Source organism: Protomyctophum bolini (genome assembly GCF_963924005.1).
Source record: "Protomyctophum bolini genome assembly, chromosome: 3".
Lineage (NCBI taxonomy): Eukaryota > Metazoa > Chordata > Actinopteri > Myctophiformes > Myctophidae > Protomyctophum > Protomyctophum bolini.
Window position 1 is genome coordinate 3,689,698 of NC_137864.1, and position 21,291 is coordinate 3,710,988.

The 21,291-nt window shown below is 43.9% G+C and overlaps 1 protein-coding gene across 1 annotated transcript in view; it reads right to left on the bottom strand.

The window, feature by feature from the left end:
- trip10b (thyroid hormone receptor interactor 10b) overlaps nt 1-17,815 on the bottom strand; it is a 40,018-nt gene extending 22,203 nt beyond the window's left edge. Inside the window, exons 1-4 of the mRNA XM_080759143.1 lie at nt 17,591-17,815; nt 3,186-3,301; nt 1,768-1,821; nt 1,264-1,411 (exon numbers count right to left, since the gene is read on the bottom strand). Coding sequence (XP_080615269.1) covers nt 1,264-1,411; nt 1,768-1,821; nt 3,186-3,301; nt 17,591-17,614 — 342 coding nt within the window. The 5' untranslated portion in view covers nt 17,615-17,815. The remainder of the gene's footprint in view (nt 1-1,263; nt 1,412-1,767; nt 1,822-3,185; nt 3,302-17,590) is intronic.
- Between the last annotated feature and the right edge of the window lie 3,476 nt (nt 17,816-21,291).

Here is a 21,291-nt window from a genome sequence, read left to right on the forward strand (position 1 = left end):
AACATGAACGTTAGACAGTGTTTCCCCAAAATGATATGTTGATTTAGGTTCACTGCTACTGCTTTTTGCCAAACAATATGACATGTACTACGTACTGTACATAGGGATAGATAAGCTTCAGCCTATTCCCTTTCGATCACCCGTTACAGTTTGATTATGTCGATGTATATTATGTGATGTTATGGATACTGGTAATGATGGCCGAAATAAAGCAAACTAAACATCGTTGATATTTTTCAAACGCATTTAAAAAAGGATCAGATGTACAAGCATTATGCTATAGCTATTGAAAAATAGCAGATCTACAAGCTCATAGCGCGCTACGAGCTTGTGGGTCTGCTATTTTTGAAAACATTTTTAGAATCTGATCTCAGGTCAGAATGGGTTAATAATAATGACACCGTCAGGATGTAATAGACATTTTTTAGAATCTGATCTCAGGTCAGAATGGGTTAATAATAATGACACCGTCAGGATGTAATAGACATTTTTTAGAATCTGATCTCAGGTCAGAATGGGTTAATAATAATGACACCGTCAGGATGTAATAGACATTTTTTAGAATCTGATCTCAGGTCAGAATGGGTTAAAAATAATGACACCGTCAGGATGTAATAGACATTTTTTAGAATCTGATCTCAGGTCAGAATGGGTTCATAATAATGACACCGTCAGGATGTAATAGAATTTTTTTAGAATCTGATCTCAGGTCAGAATGGGTTCATAATAATGACACCGTCAGGATGTAATAGACATTTTTTAGAATCTGATCTCAGGTCAGAATGGGTTCATAATAATGACACCGTCAGGATGTAATAGACATTTTTTAGAATCTGATCTCAGGTCAGAATGGGTTCATAATAATGACACCGTCGGGATGTAATAGACATTTTTTAGAATCTGATCTCAGGTCAGAATGGGTTCATAATAATGACACCGTCAGGATGTAATAGACATTTTTTAGAATCTGATCTCAGGTCAGAATGGGTTCATAATAATGACACCGTCAGGATGTAATAGACGTTTTTAGAATCTGATCTCAGGTCAGAATGGGTTAATAATAATGACACCGTCAGGATGTAATAAGACGTTTTTAGAATCTGATCTCAGGTCAGAATGGGTTAATAATAATGACACCGTCAGGATGTAATAAGACGTTTTTAGAATCTGATCTCAGGTCAGAATGGGTTCATAATAATGACACCGTCAGGATGTAATAGACATTTTTTTAGAATCTGATCTCAGGTCAGAATTCCCTCTCACTGTTTTGCGTTCCGTCTTGAGGTCCTGCAGGTACTTTGTGAGCTCCACGCAGATGCCCGTGATCATCTCCTCGGCGATGAGCTCCCGCTGGCCGGCGTAGTCGTTCAGCTCGTTGAGAATGTCCTGGAACGACGCGTAATTGGTGTACCTGTATGTGGGAGGGAGGGGCAAGTGGAGAGGGAAGAAATGTCATTGGTGGAATTATCCTCTCTTTGGCCGGGCATGGAAAGTCCAAAACGTCAGGATTCAAATTTAAAAAATTGCAAAAGAAACTACTTTTTTGATGCTTTTGTGGGAAGGTTTGTGTCCCCCGACAGCAATGTTATCCGTTCGTTCACTCGGAAAATCCATAACAACCTTGGCCCTGCAGCCTCGGTGATAGGTTTTTTTTTTTTTATGGCCGATTGGGGATATTTCATCCCTGACTGAATTAAATAGTAAATAAAATACATGACTGATGTCGGGGGCATTTATGTTTGATAAGATCACAATTCACTTTCTCACTTGCAATCTTGCTCCTCTTTGCCCCCTCGTTTGGCATACTTCTTGGTGAGACTCCTGGGATGTGAGAGAGAGAGCGAGAGAGAGACAGAGACAGAGACAGAGAGAGAGACAGCAACAGAGAGAGAGAGAGAGAGAGAGAGAGAGAGAGAGAGAGAGAGAGAGACAGAGACAGCAACAGAGAGAGAGAGAGAGAGAGAGAGAGAGAGAGAGAGAATGACTGTATTCATGTTTGCATCTGGTTTAGTTGAATATGAGGGACAGTTCAGAATCATATTGGCCTAGAACCTAGATGCTGCTGCTGCTACAACCAAAACCAAAGAATCTTACTCTTGTGTATTTGTATATATCCAAATACTGTGGGCCAGAAGCTGAGCATGCTCTACTGTCAGTTGATTAACCCATTTTGGGGCGGGAACCAATTTTGGGTGTTAGCATCATGTTATGCTTTAGCTATTGAAAAATAGCAGATCTACAGGCTCCATAGCGCGCCACCGAGTGGCGCGCTATGGAGCCTGTACGTCTGATATTTTTGAAAAATCGAAGAGCGACTGACATAGAAGACATTTTTTTTAATCTGATCTCAGGTCAGAATGGAAAACTGTCCGGACGTAAAAGACATTGTTTAGAATCTGATCTCAGGTCAGAATGGGTTAAGCGAAGGATAGACGAACCTATATAATACGATATATGGAGTTCTTTGTCAGGCATTCCCAAATATGGAGTCTAGATGCAGATGTCAGAACATAACATTTGTGATTTCACAACAGGCCAGCTCCATATAAATATATGGAGCCTGGGTACAGTGGGTATAGGGACCGACTCGACACCGGGCACTATACACGCCCTGTGGTGGTGTGGAACGCGCTGTGTCAAATTTGAAGTCGGCTGAGCGAACGCTTCTCGAGTTATACGTGGAAGACAGACAGACATAGGCCTACAGAGAATTGGTGCATTTATAGATAATAAGTACATTTTCAATTTGGGTGCTGGTAGTTTAAAAATCAATTGAAAATATATACCGGTAGTCTTTTTTTTTTCCAGGCCATAACAAAGCAAGTCCATTTCTTTCAACCATTCATCTTTTCTATTCTTTGAAGCACGAGCAGCTTTAATTTGAACAAACAATAATATTTCTCCTGAGAGAAGCCGCTGCAGTTCAACTTCTGGTAGCTTGCAAAATAGCTTCACAATACGCACACGCACACACGCATGCACAGACCAGCGCTTCTCAGAGTCAGATCAAGCAACAAAAAAAAAGAACACAAATCTTTGCTTCTGTGGGTCTCCCCTCTCCCCTGGCACAAAAACATTTTCAGATGGGGGTCTGACTCTGCGGACAAATAACACATCAATACAATTTTGGGGCGTTTTCCTTGACACGAAATCATTTTAGAAGCACTTTGAAGTGGAGGACAAACCTCAGCTGCTTGGCGTAGTTCTGTTCTATCTCCGTGCGTTCCTTCACAAACTTGATGTAGCGCTCCAGCAGGTCCAGCCCCGATTGGGTGTGCTTGTCGATGACATCATACTGGTCCTAAGAGACACACAAAGCATAGCAGGGCAGCAGGACTTTACTAAAAAGGAACACAAACACAAACGGAACAGACCCCCGCCCACCTACACACAAACACAACCAGAGAAAGAGTCCAATCAGGGCAATGTACGTCACAGTATGTTGTGGTGGTGTTGTTGTTCACAGAAACAAACAATAAAGCACGGACATCCACTCCCTCTGGGACCGATTAGCCCCTGTGCGGCGGCGGGCCCCTCCCCTGGGCCCATCATCTTTTCGGACCCCTCCACTCCCTCAGGGCAGTTGGGCAGTCACATGGGCACGGCACGCAAACACACTGCTTGTGTGTCACCGTTAACGCATGTTATTGGTAAGCAGCACCCATATGTTATCATACAAGATCTTTTAAAGTCTGACATCTAAATTGCTATAAAGTGCTATAACGTGTATAATGTGCATGCATTTGTGTATTAATAATAATAATAACCTTAGAACTTGTGCAGCCTTGCGGAGATGACGCTGCACCAACATTTCGCTGCTTGTACCATATATGAGTGACTGACAAAACATCCTTCTAACAAAGTTAACTGCTGTAAATACAGGAGGAGGGGGGCACACATATTTGATATTACATTATCCTCACGCAATATCACTCCAAAGTGGCATTTGGCTCCTTAAAACACAATCATTGATTGGACGTGACGTTTCATCATGATCCTCCCGGACACCCCTGTTTTAGCATTATTCTATTAATTGTCTCATTTCTATAACTCTAAATGTTGTTTTTGTTACTTGTCATCATGAGTGCTTCAGTCTGCACCAGTTGCGTATGCTGGTAAGCATTCACATACTGTAAACATCCCACTGCCAAGAGACAGTCCCTGCAGTTGGGAGAAAAGATGCATTGTTGTCACGACTCACGAGTAGATAACTAATGTGTGTGACTGACTGACTGACTGACTGTTGCCAAAGCCTGGAAAATACAATCACAGAATACAGAAAGAAATACATTCAATGGAATACAAACTGCTCAGATTTAACCTGCTCATAATATCAATGCTTTCCTCTGATTTCCATATTTGTATATCCTCTATGTCTCGAGTGGAAACCTCACTCGACAAAAAAACGGTTACTTTTCAGGGAACAAAATCAAAAGTAGCAGATCTACAAACTCAAAGCATGTCGCTTGATTCCGTGTTTCGAGCTTGTAGATCTCCTACTTTTGATGCTTCCGTGCGACACTGTAGTGTGATCAAGTAAGGTGTTAATTCACGCTTTTTTAAGAACATTAACCAGAATAAACCACTTGAACCACAGCATCCCAACTCGGAGAAGAAACTTTAGCCGAAAATAGTGGATCGGCAAAAAGGTTTGGTGTAGTTAAAGGGCAGACCAACTAGAGTGAAAGGTATTGACGGTGGCGACGGTAAATTGTCTTGAAGATACACCACATCAATCCGACACTGCCGACAAAATAAATATCTATGAAATGTGTGAAAACCTGCAACACAATTCTATACAATATGTAGTGGGGGGGGGGGGGGGGGTCCCTGGCTGCTTCATCTCTCTCTCAGCTAAGGGGTCCTTAAATCAAGCAAAATTCCATAAATAGAAATGACTAACTATTTGCTTAAAATAATGTTTTGCGTCTTGAACTGAAAAAGGTGTGGGAACCCTTACCCTACCCCCCGCAATACGTCATGACCAAACGGCAACGGACGGACACTCGTCTAATAATTAGCGTTTGCAATCACAGTGTTCTTTGTTCCACTTAAACGCTACAGCCATAATGGCATTCTAGACAATTGTGTGCTTCCAATTTTGTAGTTCACGGAAGGCTGCTTCCCGTTTCAGAATGCCAATCTCCCTGTGGACACCCCCCCCCACCCCCAATACAGATGGTTGTGTAGACCAGAGCAGGGTTTCTCAAAGTGGGTGGGTGCCGTGACACAAGTCCAATGGTGCCGCAGAATACTTTGATCATGTTTGGTTTACCAAAGATAGCTGATCTACAAGCTCACAGTGAGTCATGTTGTGACAGCTTGTAGATCGCCCGTTTTCGGTGAATGATGCCAGGTTTCTAGTGGTTAAAATTTAAATGTCAAATAACGTTATTTTCAATCTGTCATAATGGAAACTAATATACTACTCGGGTTTTGCAAGTGACATACCGTGTCTTAGGGGGAAAGATTTACGTACTGTAATAGGACATACAGTGTAAATGTAAGGTGCTATAAAGTGACAATGTAATTCAGGGACGATGCATGGGAGGAAAACGTTATTTACAGTGGTGAGTGGTTGACCCGAGCCAAAAATGTTTCAGAACAATGGGTGTAGAGATGAGTGAGGAACAAGTCGACTGGCCTGTCCCGACCTAACCCTGTCAAACACCTGAACTGGAATGAACTGGAACAACACATGCCAAGTAATGACCCAACATAGAAGGCCCTGTTTATATCAACGTATGATGACGCAAGGTGACGCACGGCCAAAAGCTGTGTGGTTCTCAAAACATTTTTCATTCAAGGACGCTCAGATTCATTCCAGACTAGGACTAATGGTCCAATACAAACAAAACACAGAGTAAATGCATTGAACAAATCAACAAATTGGATGTGCCATCATTTTTCTTCAATTAAACAAAGACTTAAGTAATAGTTTTAGGGGCCAAGGAAGTCAGTGCCCAACTCCAAATCGGTAATGATAAAAAAAACCTCTAGCCAAGTCAAAAACCTACTAGTCATGGACTCAGACCTACATTTAAACAACCATTATAGCACACTCACAAAAGACAACAAATTGTGTATTAATAGTATACACAATATAACTGGAACAAACTCAAAACTGCAGGTCTGCTGCCACTTTAATTTATTTTTAAAACACAATCCGTTTGCCTACTGCCTTGGATTGAGATAACTGGTGCAACCATAGGGTGCAATAGAGAGGGACCCCCCCTAAGGGGGCCCCGCAAGGTCACTCTGTCATTTCTCAACTGTTTCGGACGCGGGGCGGCTCGCCGGAACCGGCCCACCCCCCTGGGCGCGTTCCTGACGGTCTGGAAGTTCCGAGGGACCCCCACACGGAGTTGCACCACTTTTTGTTCCCCTTCGACATTGTTAATGTTTACGTCTTCCGTTTCATGCATCCTTGTATAATTGACATGTGTTCCCTTCGCTTCTGTGTAAATCACATGAAATTGGCCTTGTTGTTGAAATGTGCTATGCAAATAAAACTGCCTTGCCTTTGCCTAATAATGCTCTTTATATACGGTATTAGGGAAATAACGGTGTTGATGGACCTTTAGACGAGATCAGATTGTCTAAGGGTAAGGGGGCAAATATGCTTTCTGACTTTTCTCACTCCACCTAAGAATTTATATAGCGCTTTTCTTGGTAGTTGGTACTCAAAATGGCAGGAAACACCATCAACAGACAAAAAATACCAAACAAAAAATGCAGAAAGGAAGATTTTAAATTAGGCGGGGAAAGGGAGCCTGAAAAGGTGGGTTTTGAGGGAGGCTTTGACCAGGGCAAGGGTTGGCGAGGGGGGGGGGGGGGGGGGCAGCTTTGATGCGAGGTGGGAGTGAGTTCCAATTCAAAAAAGGGAGGGGGCTACAACTGAGAAAGCCCCGACACCCAAAGTCTGTTTCTTTGTTTTGTGGATGTCCAAGAGGTTGGCAACACCAGACCTGAGGGGGCGGAGGGGGGTTGGGGGTGTCGCGTTACTTTGATAGCAAGATAGCAATACGTTAAGTCTCTCGAGGGCCAGACCGCTGCCTCCCCAAATGCTTCCGTCATACGGTTCAGGGGCAACGGAAGCTCTGAAAATGATCAGAGGATCAGTGTTATGCACCCCGTTATGAAGCTTAAAGTATTAAGTTGTCACTGCATGGTGCTATACTGTATGTGCCAAATAAACCTTGAACTTGATATTCCTCTCTCGCTCTCTTTCATGGACACCCACCACCACCAGAGACCAACACACACACACACACACACACACACGTGCATAATGACTGCACATGTGCACACACACACGCACACACGCGCAGCCGCACGCACACACACACTCAAACCTGTTCAACGGGTCGGCTACAGTATGCCTGCCATTTTCTGTCCTGCTGTGCTAGACAGTGGCTTACACCTGCTACAGCACAGCTACAGCTACAACACTAGAGCCCCAAGTTATAGTTGGCTCTGTGCCACCAGGCCCAGAAGCATGCTTGTAGCGTGTAGATCTGATTTCTTTTCCCTTTTTTGAACTCTCAACATCCAATATTTGCAACCGGCTTTAAAAAGGAAAACAAGTCCAAGGTCACTTATAATAAGCAGACTTCGCATTGGCACGTCTGCCCCTATACACCGGTATGCAACCAAGAAGTGTAAATAAAATCACCCTGAAGACAGAGAGACACACACACACACACCTGAGGAAATCAACATTTTAGGACATTGATTTTTTTTTTACCTTTTGTGCCTTTATAATATTAATAGTTACAGTGAAGACGGACAGGAAAGAGGGAGAGAGAGAGAAGGGGAGAGACACGCAGCAAAGGTGGTCATGAACGGGACTCAAACAGGCCAGAGCCTGTTATGTGGCATGCGCCTGGACAACTGGGCCGGCGGGAGCCCCATCGATTCTATGAATGGTCAATCAATGGTACTTTTAATACACTTGATATTTTTACCCGTAAACCTACAGATGAAAAATAGTCTACAAGCTCACAACTTTTTACAGATCAGCTATTTTTCAGTTAGCTCTAATTCACAACCGCTAAACCGTTCCTCTAGATGTCTAATCATAATCCCAACCTTGAATCTTTTTTCTAATTGTATCTCCATCTCTTAAAAAAAATATGCAATTATTTCTTGTGAGAGGACCAGGAAAAATGTCAAATTCTACTATACTTGTGGGGACATTGGTCTACTCCACACATCTCGTTTAGTTTCCATATTGACATACATACTGTTCAAACATTTGTGGAAACACGTTGAGATGCAGCGACGTGTTGTGTGTCATTATCAACACAAAAAAATCTAAAGAAATCATGGTCCCTTGGAGCCTGAGACACAGATCACTGAGATCAGTGGTGCCAGATTTTGCAAGAGAAACAAGCAACCAGGTCTATGGCCTCATACACACATTTCAAACGTCTGTGTTTCACGTTTGATTTCCCCCATCAAACACAAGTGTTTGGTCAAACCACGTGACTTCCATTGGAAAAGCATTGAGGCGGCCATGAAACACAGACGGAACACAGAATGTTCGCTTGATATGCGTGCATGAGGCCTCAGAAAACAAGCCCACAGGAAGCAACTAATAGGCCACATCATGAGCACTTTAAAATAAACCTATAGCCAATCCACAAGCACACAACACGTTGTGTGATGCAATGCATTGTGAACTTATAGATCTGCCATTTTCAAAACAAATCTTGGAAAAAAAAAAAAAAAAAATTAAACTAAGAAAAAACATCGCATGGATGCACCGGGACATATCCTCAGTGATGTATCCCAAGGTCATCAGGGTTTCGGGTCTCTCGAACATCATACCCCTCACTCAGGTGACCCAGCCGGGTTGATCGGGGTGCGCACGCTTTTCCGACACACCGAAGATCCGAAGCGGGGGGACATGCGATGCGAAAAATCGGGGTGCGCACGCTTTTCCGACACACCGAACATCCGAAGCGGGGGGACATGCGATGCGATGCGAAAAAGCGGTATGTCGGAACTAAAGCCTGCATTGATCAAGTCCCGACTTACGTCCCAGTAGCTATACCCTCAATCAGTCCCATTTAGGGAAAGACCAAGGCCACACACTCCGTTGGAACTACTCCAGAACTACTCTGCCAGGGCTGGGAGGTACGCTTCTGGTGCATGGAAGGACTAGGCTCTGTGGGTTGACTCCTGTCCGGGCCCCTCCTACGTCTCACCAGGTCCACTCCTGAGTCCTGCCGTCACCAGGCCCAGGACCTGTGCGCAGCACCAGAGTCCCAGGCCAGCACCAGACACTTCATTCAGGGGTGGTGGATTCCTAAGCGGCAATGGCTCGGCAGACCCCACCTGAGCAGCAAGGTGGTGCTGCAGGCTCCGCTTGCGGCCTGAGTGGCCGTGGCCCTCCTAAAGGCCTCACCGAGGGTTTTGGGGCTTCCTCCACACGGAGGACACAGGCTGTGATGATAAACTTAAAACATCACAAAAGTGGTTTCAGGGGGTCCCCGACTCCCTGGTACGAAATATTTTCAGATGAGGATCAGTGGACTATAGGGAATACATATTAATGTGGAGGGGTCCAAACTACCAATACTTACAAGCGACGTTACAGAAAAACAAGCCCAAAGTCGATTATAATAAGCAGACATGGCAACACTGACACAGTTATAGCGCAATCCTCTGAAGGGGAAAAGCTAAATGCAGATATCATCCCCCCCCCCCCAATACAGTTAGCAATGTCCTGGATAACAGAGGTAGAATGGAGGCAAGATGACATAGGACATTAATTTGAGCTTTTCAGTGCCAAAGGTAGTACAAGACAAGTAAAAGGAGGAAACTGTGAATTAATTTATTAGACATTTAGCAGACGCTCTTATCCAGAATGACTCACAATAGAGTGCTGAAGTCCTGAGACATGCAGTGACGTCACTCACGCCACCCCTTGGGTTACAGAAGTTTTTTTTTTCTCTCTATTGATGCCATAGGGTTATCTTGGCACCATTGCGTTGCGTCATATAAGTCAAGAACTGTGTTCCAAAAAGTAAACAAATCCAGCCCTGCGATTTTGTCATTTATGACATCGAGTTACATTTTGATCTGCGTTTGATTTTTTTTGTATGAATTCATACTTTTTCACCGTCAATTGATGCTTCATATCCATATGAGTGTTTAATTTTGGAAGACAGTTCTTATACAGTACGACACAATCCAAGATTTTCAATAGAAAGAATAACTTCTAGTGACGTCAGACAGACTTTGTTTCTCTATAATAAAACACAGAAAGGGCTTGTTTCCATTGTGGTCCTGTGTGTTCTATTCATCAAGACATATAAAGACATTTGCGACCGCAGATCACATTTACTATGAAATCGTACATTTCCCGTCACTCAGTCACTCAAGATCCCCGATTCCCCATACATGGGAATGCCCCCATATATGGTGCCCAGGTCTCGTGACATCATCAGGGATGGAGATCCCTGATGTCAAGGTAAATGCGACCTGCTGTCGCAATTAAGCCCATATATGGAGTTCCCTGATGTCATCAATATTGGCCAGCAACTCTACATCCGACCTCAAATCTCAAACCATTAGATCTCCATATATGGATGATATATGTCAGAACCTGTTCTGACTTTCCATATGTTGATCCTTCCCCATCCATGCTTCCTCTTCGATGTCTCCCTTTTGACTGATATACAGTACCTGTCCATTTCAAACTCTAGACGGTCACGGGCCTGCCCCAAAGTTATAAGTGCAGTCGCGCCCAGCAGCCAGCGAAAATTAAGGCCCGGCCCTCATCAAACCCTGTACACCCAAGAGAATGTCCCAGCTAGTAGCTACCACCCTTAGATCTCCATATATGGAGCTGACCTGTTCTGACAGTCCACACAGGATTCATTCCATGTTGATCTGACCCCCCATGCCAAAGCGCCAGCGCTCGCCCAGCAGTCTGCCGTCAAGGTAGATGCGTGCACCTGACTTCACCCTTAGGCGTCTTACTGGTAATTATTGTCATGTGTTTGGTGTGGTGTGGGTGATCATGGCCCGTTTGGGGTTAAAACACAACATAATGCAACAATACATGATATACAAAAATCACACCTGTGTGAACTGAGTGGTGCAACTATACGCACTGTACTCATACTGTACTCTGTGCTATTGTTGGACTCATAATGTACTTGTTTGTGTACATGAAGTTACAAGTTAGTCATTGAAGCACTGTGCAAGGCCTCATACTCATACATAGGGACAGACCAACAGACGAGTCGACGAAGCTAGTTATTGGAGCGCTTGCACCGCTCAAAAATCCACAATAAAACTGCTACATTTCATCGTTCATGTAAAAAAAAAATCCAAAAATAGTGGGAAATAGCAGTTCTACAAGCTCAAAATGTGTTAGAGTCTAACACATTTTGAGGCGAAGTGTGACAGAAAAAATTAACATACATAGTCCCAATTCTTCTACGTAAAAAGTCAAAATGTGTTAGAGTCTAACACATTTTGAGCTTGTAGAACTGCTATTTCCCACTATTTTTGCTATACAAAAGAAAAAATATTTTCTTTTGAAAAATATTTTTTCTTTTGTATAAACTAAAGTCGTACTTACTATACTGCAAGTCTAGAAGGTTAAAGCCAAAGAGGAATGTTTTATTCATAATGTTCAATGACAAGAAATTTGAGTGACAATTAATCACCAAGTAAAAAAATCATAATTGTGACAGCTCCAACAGTCCCCTAACGGTTAGTTACCTAATACTGCATACACACACACACACAACTTTTTATTGCTACACCTCACCAGCGTATGACTATGAGTGTGCGCACCCACCAGTGTTGCCAGATTTCGCGAGAGAAATAACAAACCCAGGTATGAAAACAAGCCCAAAAGAAGCAACTCTTCTACTATAAGCTTACAAAGCCTTGCCAAACTTGCCACGCGACGCTTGGCAGATAAGATCTGCCATTATCAACAACAAAAACAATCTTGGAGGGGAAACAATACCAACAATATTTACAAGCAACTCAAGAGGAAAAACAAGCCCAAAGTCGCTTATAATAAGCGGACATGGCAACACTGAGTGACACCCGCCCGTGTGTATGTTTGAAAGAGCACGTTCAGGAATGAGATAATCATTAGCTCACTATAGTAGACCCCGCCCTATGACGGACGGACAGGCCCAAGGGCCTCTGCAAAAGGACCTGGAACCAGTAATACAGGTCCCACCCCTCACTGTGATGGCGCACAGTCTGCACACACACACACACACACACACACACACACACAGGGGACACCAGCAGTGCAGCTTACAATTTAAGCATTTAGCAGACGCTCTTACTTACCCAGAGCAACTTACAATAATATTAATAAGCAAGGTAAACGCACACATCAAAAGGCAGAGAGAGAGACAGTGTCAGTGCCTCAGTAAACTTGGACAACAGCAGGTAAACCAGGAACCTAGCATCAGCCTAAACAAATACTGTCAAAATATAATAGTGTGTATATACTGTATAGTGTACTGTATATACATTGACTATAACTATAGTCTATGTACTTATTTACAGTGCAGAGACAAGCACAGACCCTGGTCAGACTCTTGATTGGCCCCTAATGGCGTAATGACTGACATCGAGGCAGTGCCACTACCTTAACCACATCTAGCATGAGATCACCACGTAATTCTGCACAGCGCCAGCACATCATCATCACGTCTTGACTTTATTCATACTGAATGCTGAACCCAGCCATATAGACAAAGTTACAATCAATCATACAGATACAACTATAGAGGGTATGGCATGCGCATGCTTAAAGTGAATGGCACATCGAGTGGCAAATAAAGTGAGTTTAATTAACATTGTTTAATGCAATCAAATAGGACTTTTCTGTGTGGATGTATATGCCTGGGCTGTCGAGGCCAGAAAGTAGTTTTTTTGCCACTCAGTAGGCATTCCTGCATAATTTCCTGGTTTGATGATGATGTCACGTGCATACCCTCTATACTAGATTAGATAAGTGAAAGTAGCCATAAGATAATCCTCGTATATCACAGAGACAGAGTCCTCAGACCACTGGGATAGTACTGAAACGTAGCACAGTCATATCTCCATAGAGATGTGACTGTGAGGGTAGAGGACAATTTTCTACTATTAACCTTATCACATTCTCTTTTTTTTTTAAATGTATGACATTGAGGATTTAAGTGACAACTCACAAACCCAACCAGTGCCTGGGCACATTCTTCACTACAAGTTACGTAAGTAAGCCCCTATACACTCTGTCGGGTCTGCCCTGTATGACAAGAGTAGTCTGTCATACGACAAATAGTGAAAATAGCTGATCTACAAGCTCACAATGTGTAGTGACGACTGAGAGATACAGTGCATTTTAAACAAATTCCACCTATGACAACATGCCTAAAAATAGGAACACCAGACTGAAAGTTAAAGGTGCCACCAGTACTCGTGTCCTGCCCCACTCTGAGTGGGCCTTGTGTTTTAGGACAGAACTGGAGGAAGGTTTACTCAAGACTCTCTCAAGACTGACTCGTTGGTTCATAGTACTAAGGCGCGATTCATGATACTCCTATTTTAGAGCCGAATAAAAGTCGGTTCGGCTCTGTAGAGCCTACAATCTGACGTCATATCTGACGTCATTTGAGGTTCGGGGGGGGGGGGGGGGGGGGGTACCGTCCTAAAGTCGTCTCTTCGGTGCTACTGAACATTTCTGACGAGCCGAAATCATTCCGGCACTACAGCGCCGAGACAGCGATTCATACTCCTAGTATGAACCCTAACAGACTGTACTTTGGAAGCTCTGACAATGAGCAGCACATAAAGCATATGTCCAGCCTCATAAAGGATATGTCCAGCCCCATAAAGGATATGTCCAGCCTCATAAAGCTTATGTCCAGGCTTCCAGCCTCCCGGCAGTTTAGTAGTCGTGACTGTAAAATAAATAAGTCCGCCTGGAAACCGAATTAGTTAAAGCCTATACCTAGCTTGGCTGGTAAACTTTTTCCATGTAAAAAGGACCCGCAAATCTATATTGTGTCATTCTGCGTGCCCTGAGATTGGTTGGAAGGTGTGTCATTCTGCGCTGTGATTGACAGGACAGTGTGTCATTGGCCAGTGATTGGCTGAATTCTGGGCCTCTCGCGAATTGGCCGCCACTGAGAGGGAGGCAGAGCTTGGCCTCGATAACGTTTGTGCCACATGAGCCAATATAAGTGGCAGAGAGATGTGGGGAGAGAAAGTATAGGTAGAGAGAGAGAGAGGGGTAGGGATAGAGAAAGAGAGAGAGGGGGAGAGAAGAGGGGGAGAGAGAGGTAGAGAGAGAGAGAAGGGGTGACAGAGAGTGAGAGAGGGATGAAGTAGAGCACGAAAGAGGAAGAGAGAGAAGGGGGTGACAGAGAGATGTGAGGGCCGCGTAGCGTGGACTAGGTTGTTAGATGGGGCCCGAAACCTCTGATAGCGGCCCGAAGTTCCGAAACTCTGAATGAAAGGTGATATGTAGTAATAGTAGTATGTACATTTGGCTATACGGACCACCATCTAAAAATGTTTGCGCTAGTAGGGAAGAGAAGAGAAGATTTGAGTAAAAAAAAGTTATACAAGCTGCTATTTTTGAGCGGTTCAGCCACTCCAATGACCAACAGTGTGTGTCCCTCCCTGTCTGTTTAGGATACCATCTTCACACTGTGCACAGGTGCATGATGGGAAGCTGAGTTTTTAGTGTAACAGTGCAGTACAGACTACAGTGTAGCGGCTGCAGATGCAATTGCGGTTGTTGACCACCAAGTGTCACTGTTGCGCAGCCTAACACACACACAGGCCAGGGAGGAGGGCTTGTATAGTACAGCACCACTCAGTTCAGTGACACCCTGGAACCCCTCCAAGGACCCCTGGTCGTCACCCAGACCACACCAAGTACCAGTGATGTAGGCACTGCAGTATTAGAAATTAAAAAAAACGTATAGATATTTTCAAATATTTTTTTGTGAACACTGAGCTAGCTTGCGATAGTGGAATTAGCCTTCCAGTCTGAAGAGCAGACGACAGCTTCCTGTTCGCTACTTTTACGGGGTGGCATAAATGACAGACGCGCGTGCAGCATTTCGACTGTGGAAGAAGAATAGATAGTGACCGTCTGTCCTCAGAGACTATAGGTTTCTGCTTGTTTTCTACTCTTATGGTCGGGCTACACTGGCGACGGAATTGCCGTGAATTGCTCCACTCCAGTCGCAAAGTTCGTGGGAGTCTGCAACGGCACGCTGCCACTATAATCAATGGAGCCCGGTAGAACAGGGGTTGAGCCGTCCAAAAACAGTTCCACAGTATCGTTTCCAAAAAGTATAGGTACTGTATTCAGAACCGAGCTACAGATGATTAACTTAGGATAGGTTCGTAAAAAAGGGGTGAGACTACCGCTTACAAAGCGTATGAATTCAGCCAGAAGCAGTACTGCGCATGCGGACGAGGTTGCCTGGACACAATTTGTATTTAAGCCCCGATTTAAGCAGTTGCTTCAACCCCATCTTAAATTTGTACGTGCCTGTGCTAAGTATATCATCTGTAGCTCGGTTCTGATACGTTTACTTTTAGGAAACGATACTGCGAAAAGGGTTAGGCACTGATTTTTCTAGCAATGCAGGGATATCCTGGCATGGAACCTCTTCCCTAACCCCCCTCAAGGGTTAGGGTTCAAATCAGAACTACGTTGTGCTCCCTGGTGGCACCTAAAACCCTGAAACCATTAACTTCACAAACACTATGCCTAAATCTAACCTTAAACCCTAACCTTACAAACATGCCTAAACCTAACCTTAACCCTAACCTTAGAAACACTATGCCTAACCCTAACCTCACAGAAACTATACCCAACTCAAAACCACGTCCACCTGAAAGACCGGGGAGAGGTCAGCCATATACCTGCCTGTGCTTGTTGTGTGTGTGTGTGTGTGTGTGTGTGTGTGTGTGTACTGGACTGTGTCATTTATGTAATGCTTGTGGACACATGTAATGCTGTGATTGCATATAAGTAGTGGGTGTGTTGGAAATATTTGAACGTGTACTGTGGTCGATCTTAACATTTTCCTTATATAAATATTTATTTTTGCCCCCTTCCCCGAGTGTGCCGTTACCAGGCCGGCATTGCAAATAAGAATTTGTTCTTAATGACTGGCATGGTTAAATAAAAAAAGGCTAAAAGCGATAACAGTATTTTGCTGTTCTCCAACTTAAATTCACAACAGTCATCATAGCAGCAGTCACGGGGCTCCAGAGTTGGATTCATAATGGAGTTCACGGCAGTTGCGTTTTGATTTAAACAACTTGACAGCAACGCTCAGCTCACACATGGCGGCACACAAGGACGGAAAGCAGAAGTGAAAACTTAAACAACACTGTCTGTTTCCAAGGTGTCTTAAAACCATAATCTCAGCGATGTGTAGTCAAGTGTATATTATTGAACCCCAGTCATCACTTTGGGATTGACGAATCTGCTGCATTGGGCCTACTGTGTAGAATACAAACAAATCTAAACAAGAACACAAAACATGATACCGGTACAGATGATCATTACATGTTGCCATAATGTGCACATGGCCACATGCACAAAATGTCATCCTTTCCTACATTTAAACTGATTACATTTACCGTAAATAGCAGATCTAATAGCAGATATAGAAGCTCAGTGTAGATCACAATGCCTCACATATGTGGCAATGGTCTTTCCTGTCCATCCTGTCAGTAGTAATGTGAATGCACACAGAAATTCTTTATAGCTCTGGTCCATAGCTCTAATCATGCCTTCATGCATTAGAGCTATTGACCAGAGCTAAGAATCTCCCAAATTGTATTATTTGGCCCTGTCAGTTAGGGGAAAAACTGCCCAAAAGATGGCGAGTTTCACTTTGTCAATGGCAGATTATTTACTGCATCTTCTTCTCACAACTGAAAACATGGGACCATATCAGGCCCAAAACAACAACAGACAGAAGTGCTGACAACAAGCCACAGAACTGCTGACAAGTTGACCACAAGCCACATAGGTTCTCTTTAGAGTCTTGAAGAGGTGGGAGAGATTTGGAAAAGAATTGCAGTCATAAGAACAGTTTGAATTAATTCAGCACACCTATAAGTGTGTGAACTACACTAGGAGTATAGGTTCACATTGTAAAAATCTGTGTTATCCAATGTAACTAAAGAGAGTGTAAGCTGTGGAAACCAAATAGCCTACTTACTATCTAAGTTACGTAGACAGTGAGCATTCTTCTCTTATGAGAAAGAAAGGTATGCAGCAAAAGGAATTGCGAAACCCTTCTGGCTATAAACTTTACCGATGGAATTCTCTCTTTTCACAGGATTGCTCAACAACTCAAACCTGGGCGGCGTACTGGGCAACAATTTAGAGACAATACAATGTCTGGAAAACAATAGCTGGATGTCGTATTGTTTAGGGATGTTGAGTTGATGGTATGTTGATGGAAACAAGCCCACAAACAGCCGAGCCAACTGATAATCCAATCCCAAAGGCAGCGGTTGATTCTGCAAGAACAAGTTATGTCAGCAGCTAGACAGTCAGTTTAACAAAACTTACCCAAAGGTCTGCCCCCCAGTCCATGTTGTCCAAAAGTTGTCAGGTTATAACCTTAATAAAATTAACTGCTTCCTCAATTGTCTGTATCTTAAATAAAACAAACTTTCTGCAAGACGCTTCAGCTAACTAGCTTTAATGAGTCCCGTTTAGAATGCGGACATGGCGGTAGGATAGGAAATGTTTGGAGGAAGTGTACGCCTCTCTCTCTCGCTGGCACCGCTCCCCTCTTGTTTCTCCAAGAGAAAGAAAATATGTTCACTCGCTCTTTTCCTCCTGAAACAAGTTTGGGTCCCAGGAGGAGGTGGCGAGGGTGGGGGCGGGGGCGGGGGCGGGGGGTAGAGGGAGGGGGGAGGCTAGGGAGGGGGAGGAGGGGGGAGGCTTGGGGGAGGGAGGAGAGGAGGAGAGAGATACGGTGGGAAATGGGACTATGCCGGCGGCATTGTCAGTCTTAAAGCAGCAGTACAAGGCTAGCCTATGTATATGCAGGAGTCACAGCTGCACTTTACGCTCAAGTTAAATTAGAAGTAGGGTAATTAATGATTTTCTTTGGATAGGAGGAGTCTCCCTCTCCCTCACCAACTCTTTATTAAACAGAAAATGCATCTTCAGGTCAGGATGCAGATTGGATCCTATGTGGAATTGGAAGTGATGACAGAAGAAATGAGCAGAGCAGACACAATTGGAACTGGATCACAGGGTATACATTTGATCAAAACAGCATATTTTTAAAAGTAGCCTGATTTGCTGCGTTCCGTGAATTTGTTTCGTCACTCTGCTAAGTGACAAAACGAATTATTAATGCTAAGACCTGGTTAGCCTGGTTTTGGACATTGGAGACCCCGTCACCCTGGTATTCAAGGGCCCCTGGGCACACTGGCCCTTTGGCCAATCTGTCCCTCTTGCTAATGTGTATAGCTTGCTTCCCATGACAGCTTTGGTCATCTTAATTGAGCTCACTGACAGGCATCTATCTCTGCCTGTGCTCTTTAGATACCTCAATAAAATTGCACATTGGAATTGGAAAAACAAGAGATCATAATGTGTGAACCATCCAGATCTCTCAGGTCTGGGAAAGGTTCTGTCCCTAAAACCAAAAATACATGCATTTATAGATTTTATGCACCACATATCTGGAACAAACTCCCAGAAAACTGCAGGTCTCTTCTTTCTTTTAAATCACAACTAAAGACCTTGCCTTGCCTTTTCCTTTTCCTCGTCTGCACTGTAACTGTAATTGTCATGTCTTGTCATTGTATAATCGTGTTTCCTTTGCTTGATGATGTTCTGTGTAAAGCCCACTGAATTGCCTCGTTGTTGCCTATAACTAAAAAATACATTGCATGGATGCACCTGGGACGTATCCTCAGTGATGTATCCTGAGGTCAACGGGGTTTCGGGTCTACCAACGTCATACCCCTCACTCAGGCGACCCAGCCGGGGTTGATCAAATCCCGATTTACGTCCCAGTAGCTACCCTCGATCAGACCCACTATGGAAAAACTAGAGCCACACAATCCGTTGGAACTACTCCAGAACTACTCTGCCAGGGCTGGGAGGTACGCTTCTGGCGCATGGAAGGACTAGCTAGGCTCTGTGGGTTGACTCCTGTCTGGGCCCCTCCTACGTCTCACCAGGTCCACTCCTGCTCTCACCAGGCCCAGGACCTGTGCGTTGCACCAGAGTCCCAGCACCAGACACTTCATTCAGGAGTGGTGGGCAATGGTTCCGCAGGGCAATGGTCCTACACCGGCTACATTCCGGCTGTCACCCGTCTCTCCGAAATGAAATGTGCTATGCAATTAAAACTGCCTTGCCTTATAGGTATTATTTTATTTTTCATGAACCAAACATGAACCTCTTCTCTTGTTCCTTTGGAAGAAACATGGAAGTGAAAACCAGAGTAGGCCTAGTCTGATGATGTCACCCTACCTGAACCCTCCTCCTCCTCCTCAGGTAAATAGCAGGTTGTGCAGCACAAGACTGACACCCTGTGTTCATCAACACATTACAGCAGTGGTTCTCAAACATGCTTGGCTCAGGTCACCCCTGTAAATAACCTTTTCATCCACGGCACCCCTGAATTACATTGTTACTTTTATTTATAGCACCTTTAGTCATATTAATGGTACGTGAATATCGTTCCCCCAAAGATATAGTATGAAAAATGGAGAGAATATTTGTTTCCATTAGGACAGACTGAAAATTACTTTTATTCTTGGCATTTAACCACTTAAACCTCAGCATTCCTCAGCATTCATATTCTGGGGAGAACAAAATAGCAGATGCTAGTATTTTTGGTGTCTATGAAGTCTATGGAGCTATCTATGAAATCTATGAAAAAGTTACATCTGCAAGACAGTTTTTAGTGTTTTTACTGCTTCATCTCTCTGTCAGCTATTGGCCGGAAAAACATTGAAGACCCTTGCCCTAGTTGATACACAATATGAATAATTAGGGAGTCGGAGATGTCTTCTGTTACTGCTGCTCCTCAACAGCCACTGTGTTTGCAGCCACACGTCTTATCTTCATGGCTATACATAGTTATTGGCCTTCCAGTGGAACCAGATCACCCGGGTTTCAATCCTACTGTTCCCACCGTTGGGTGTGTAGAGGCCGTTGGGGGTTGCGTGTGCACAGTCGCCGAACCAAAAGCCACCCAAAGTATACTGAGCACAGTTGAGCACAGAGATGTCCTGGTCTTTGTCGTAGGTGGTGAAGTTCATGTTGTTGCTGTGGTATGACAAACTGTCCCCTAAAAAAAGACAACATGACGAGATGATGAGATGAACACCGTTTGTCGGAGTTAAAACATAGACGATATTAAATATCTTTATTAGGATTATTAGGACTTTCTGGAAGATTGAGCATGCAACATTCTATTGCTAGTTTGACCACTTCAAATACTCTTAATTTAATCTTAAAATAACAAATAACTGAATATAGGCCATATGCAAGCTTACAACACGTCGCAGCGCAACGTAAACTTGGAGATGATCTGAATTGAACACTGTGAGCTCCCTGAACCCCCCTGATATGTTAGGTTCCTCACCTGCTCCTCCATCCACGTAGCTGCCCAGACGGAGCTGGTAGCCATTGGCCATATTGGGCATACGCCTTCCCTCCCTCCCAGTCCTCCATGTCCACTCAGCTCACGCTTCTTCTCTCCCATCGTCAACAAATGGATATTATCCAGACCTTATAGGACACACACAGAGGTCTGTTTCACTTCAGGTCAAGCACTTAGGATCAATCAATGATTCAGTCAGTCAGTCAGTCAGTCAGTCAGTCACTCACTCACTCACTCACTCACTCACTCACTCACTCTAACATACGTTTCAGATAGAATGCAAAAATGTGATTACATAAAAAATAATATTGATGCATGCATATCCATATTGCATCCGTATTGTACGCAATACTACTCTGGCTACATTCCCAAAGCCATTCTTGTAGTGGTCCCAGGGTCTGTTGAAGTTATCCTCTGGATAACCTGAGGTAGAGATTTTGGGGAGGGGTTCAGCTCAGTTATTTGGACTTCCATGACTTCCAGATATATAAGCTACATACACACTATACCAAATTGTTGCCAACTTAAAAGTGGTTATATTTTGCAGCTGCAGTGGCTCAGGAGGTAGAGCGGCCGTGCTTGGAATCCGAAGGTTCCAAGTTTGATTCCCGGCTCCTCCTGGATAAGTGTCAAT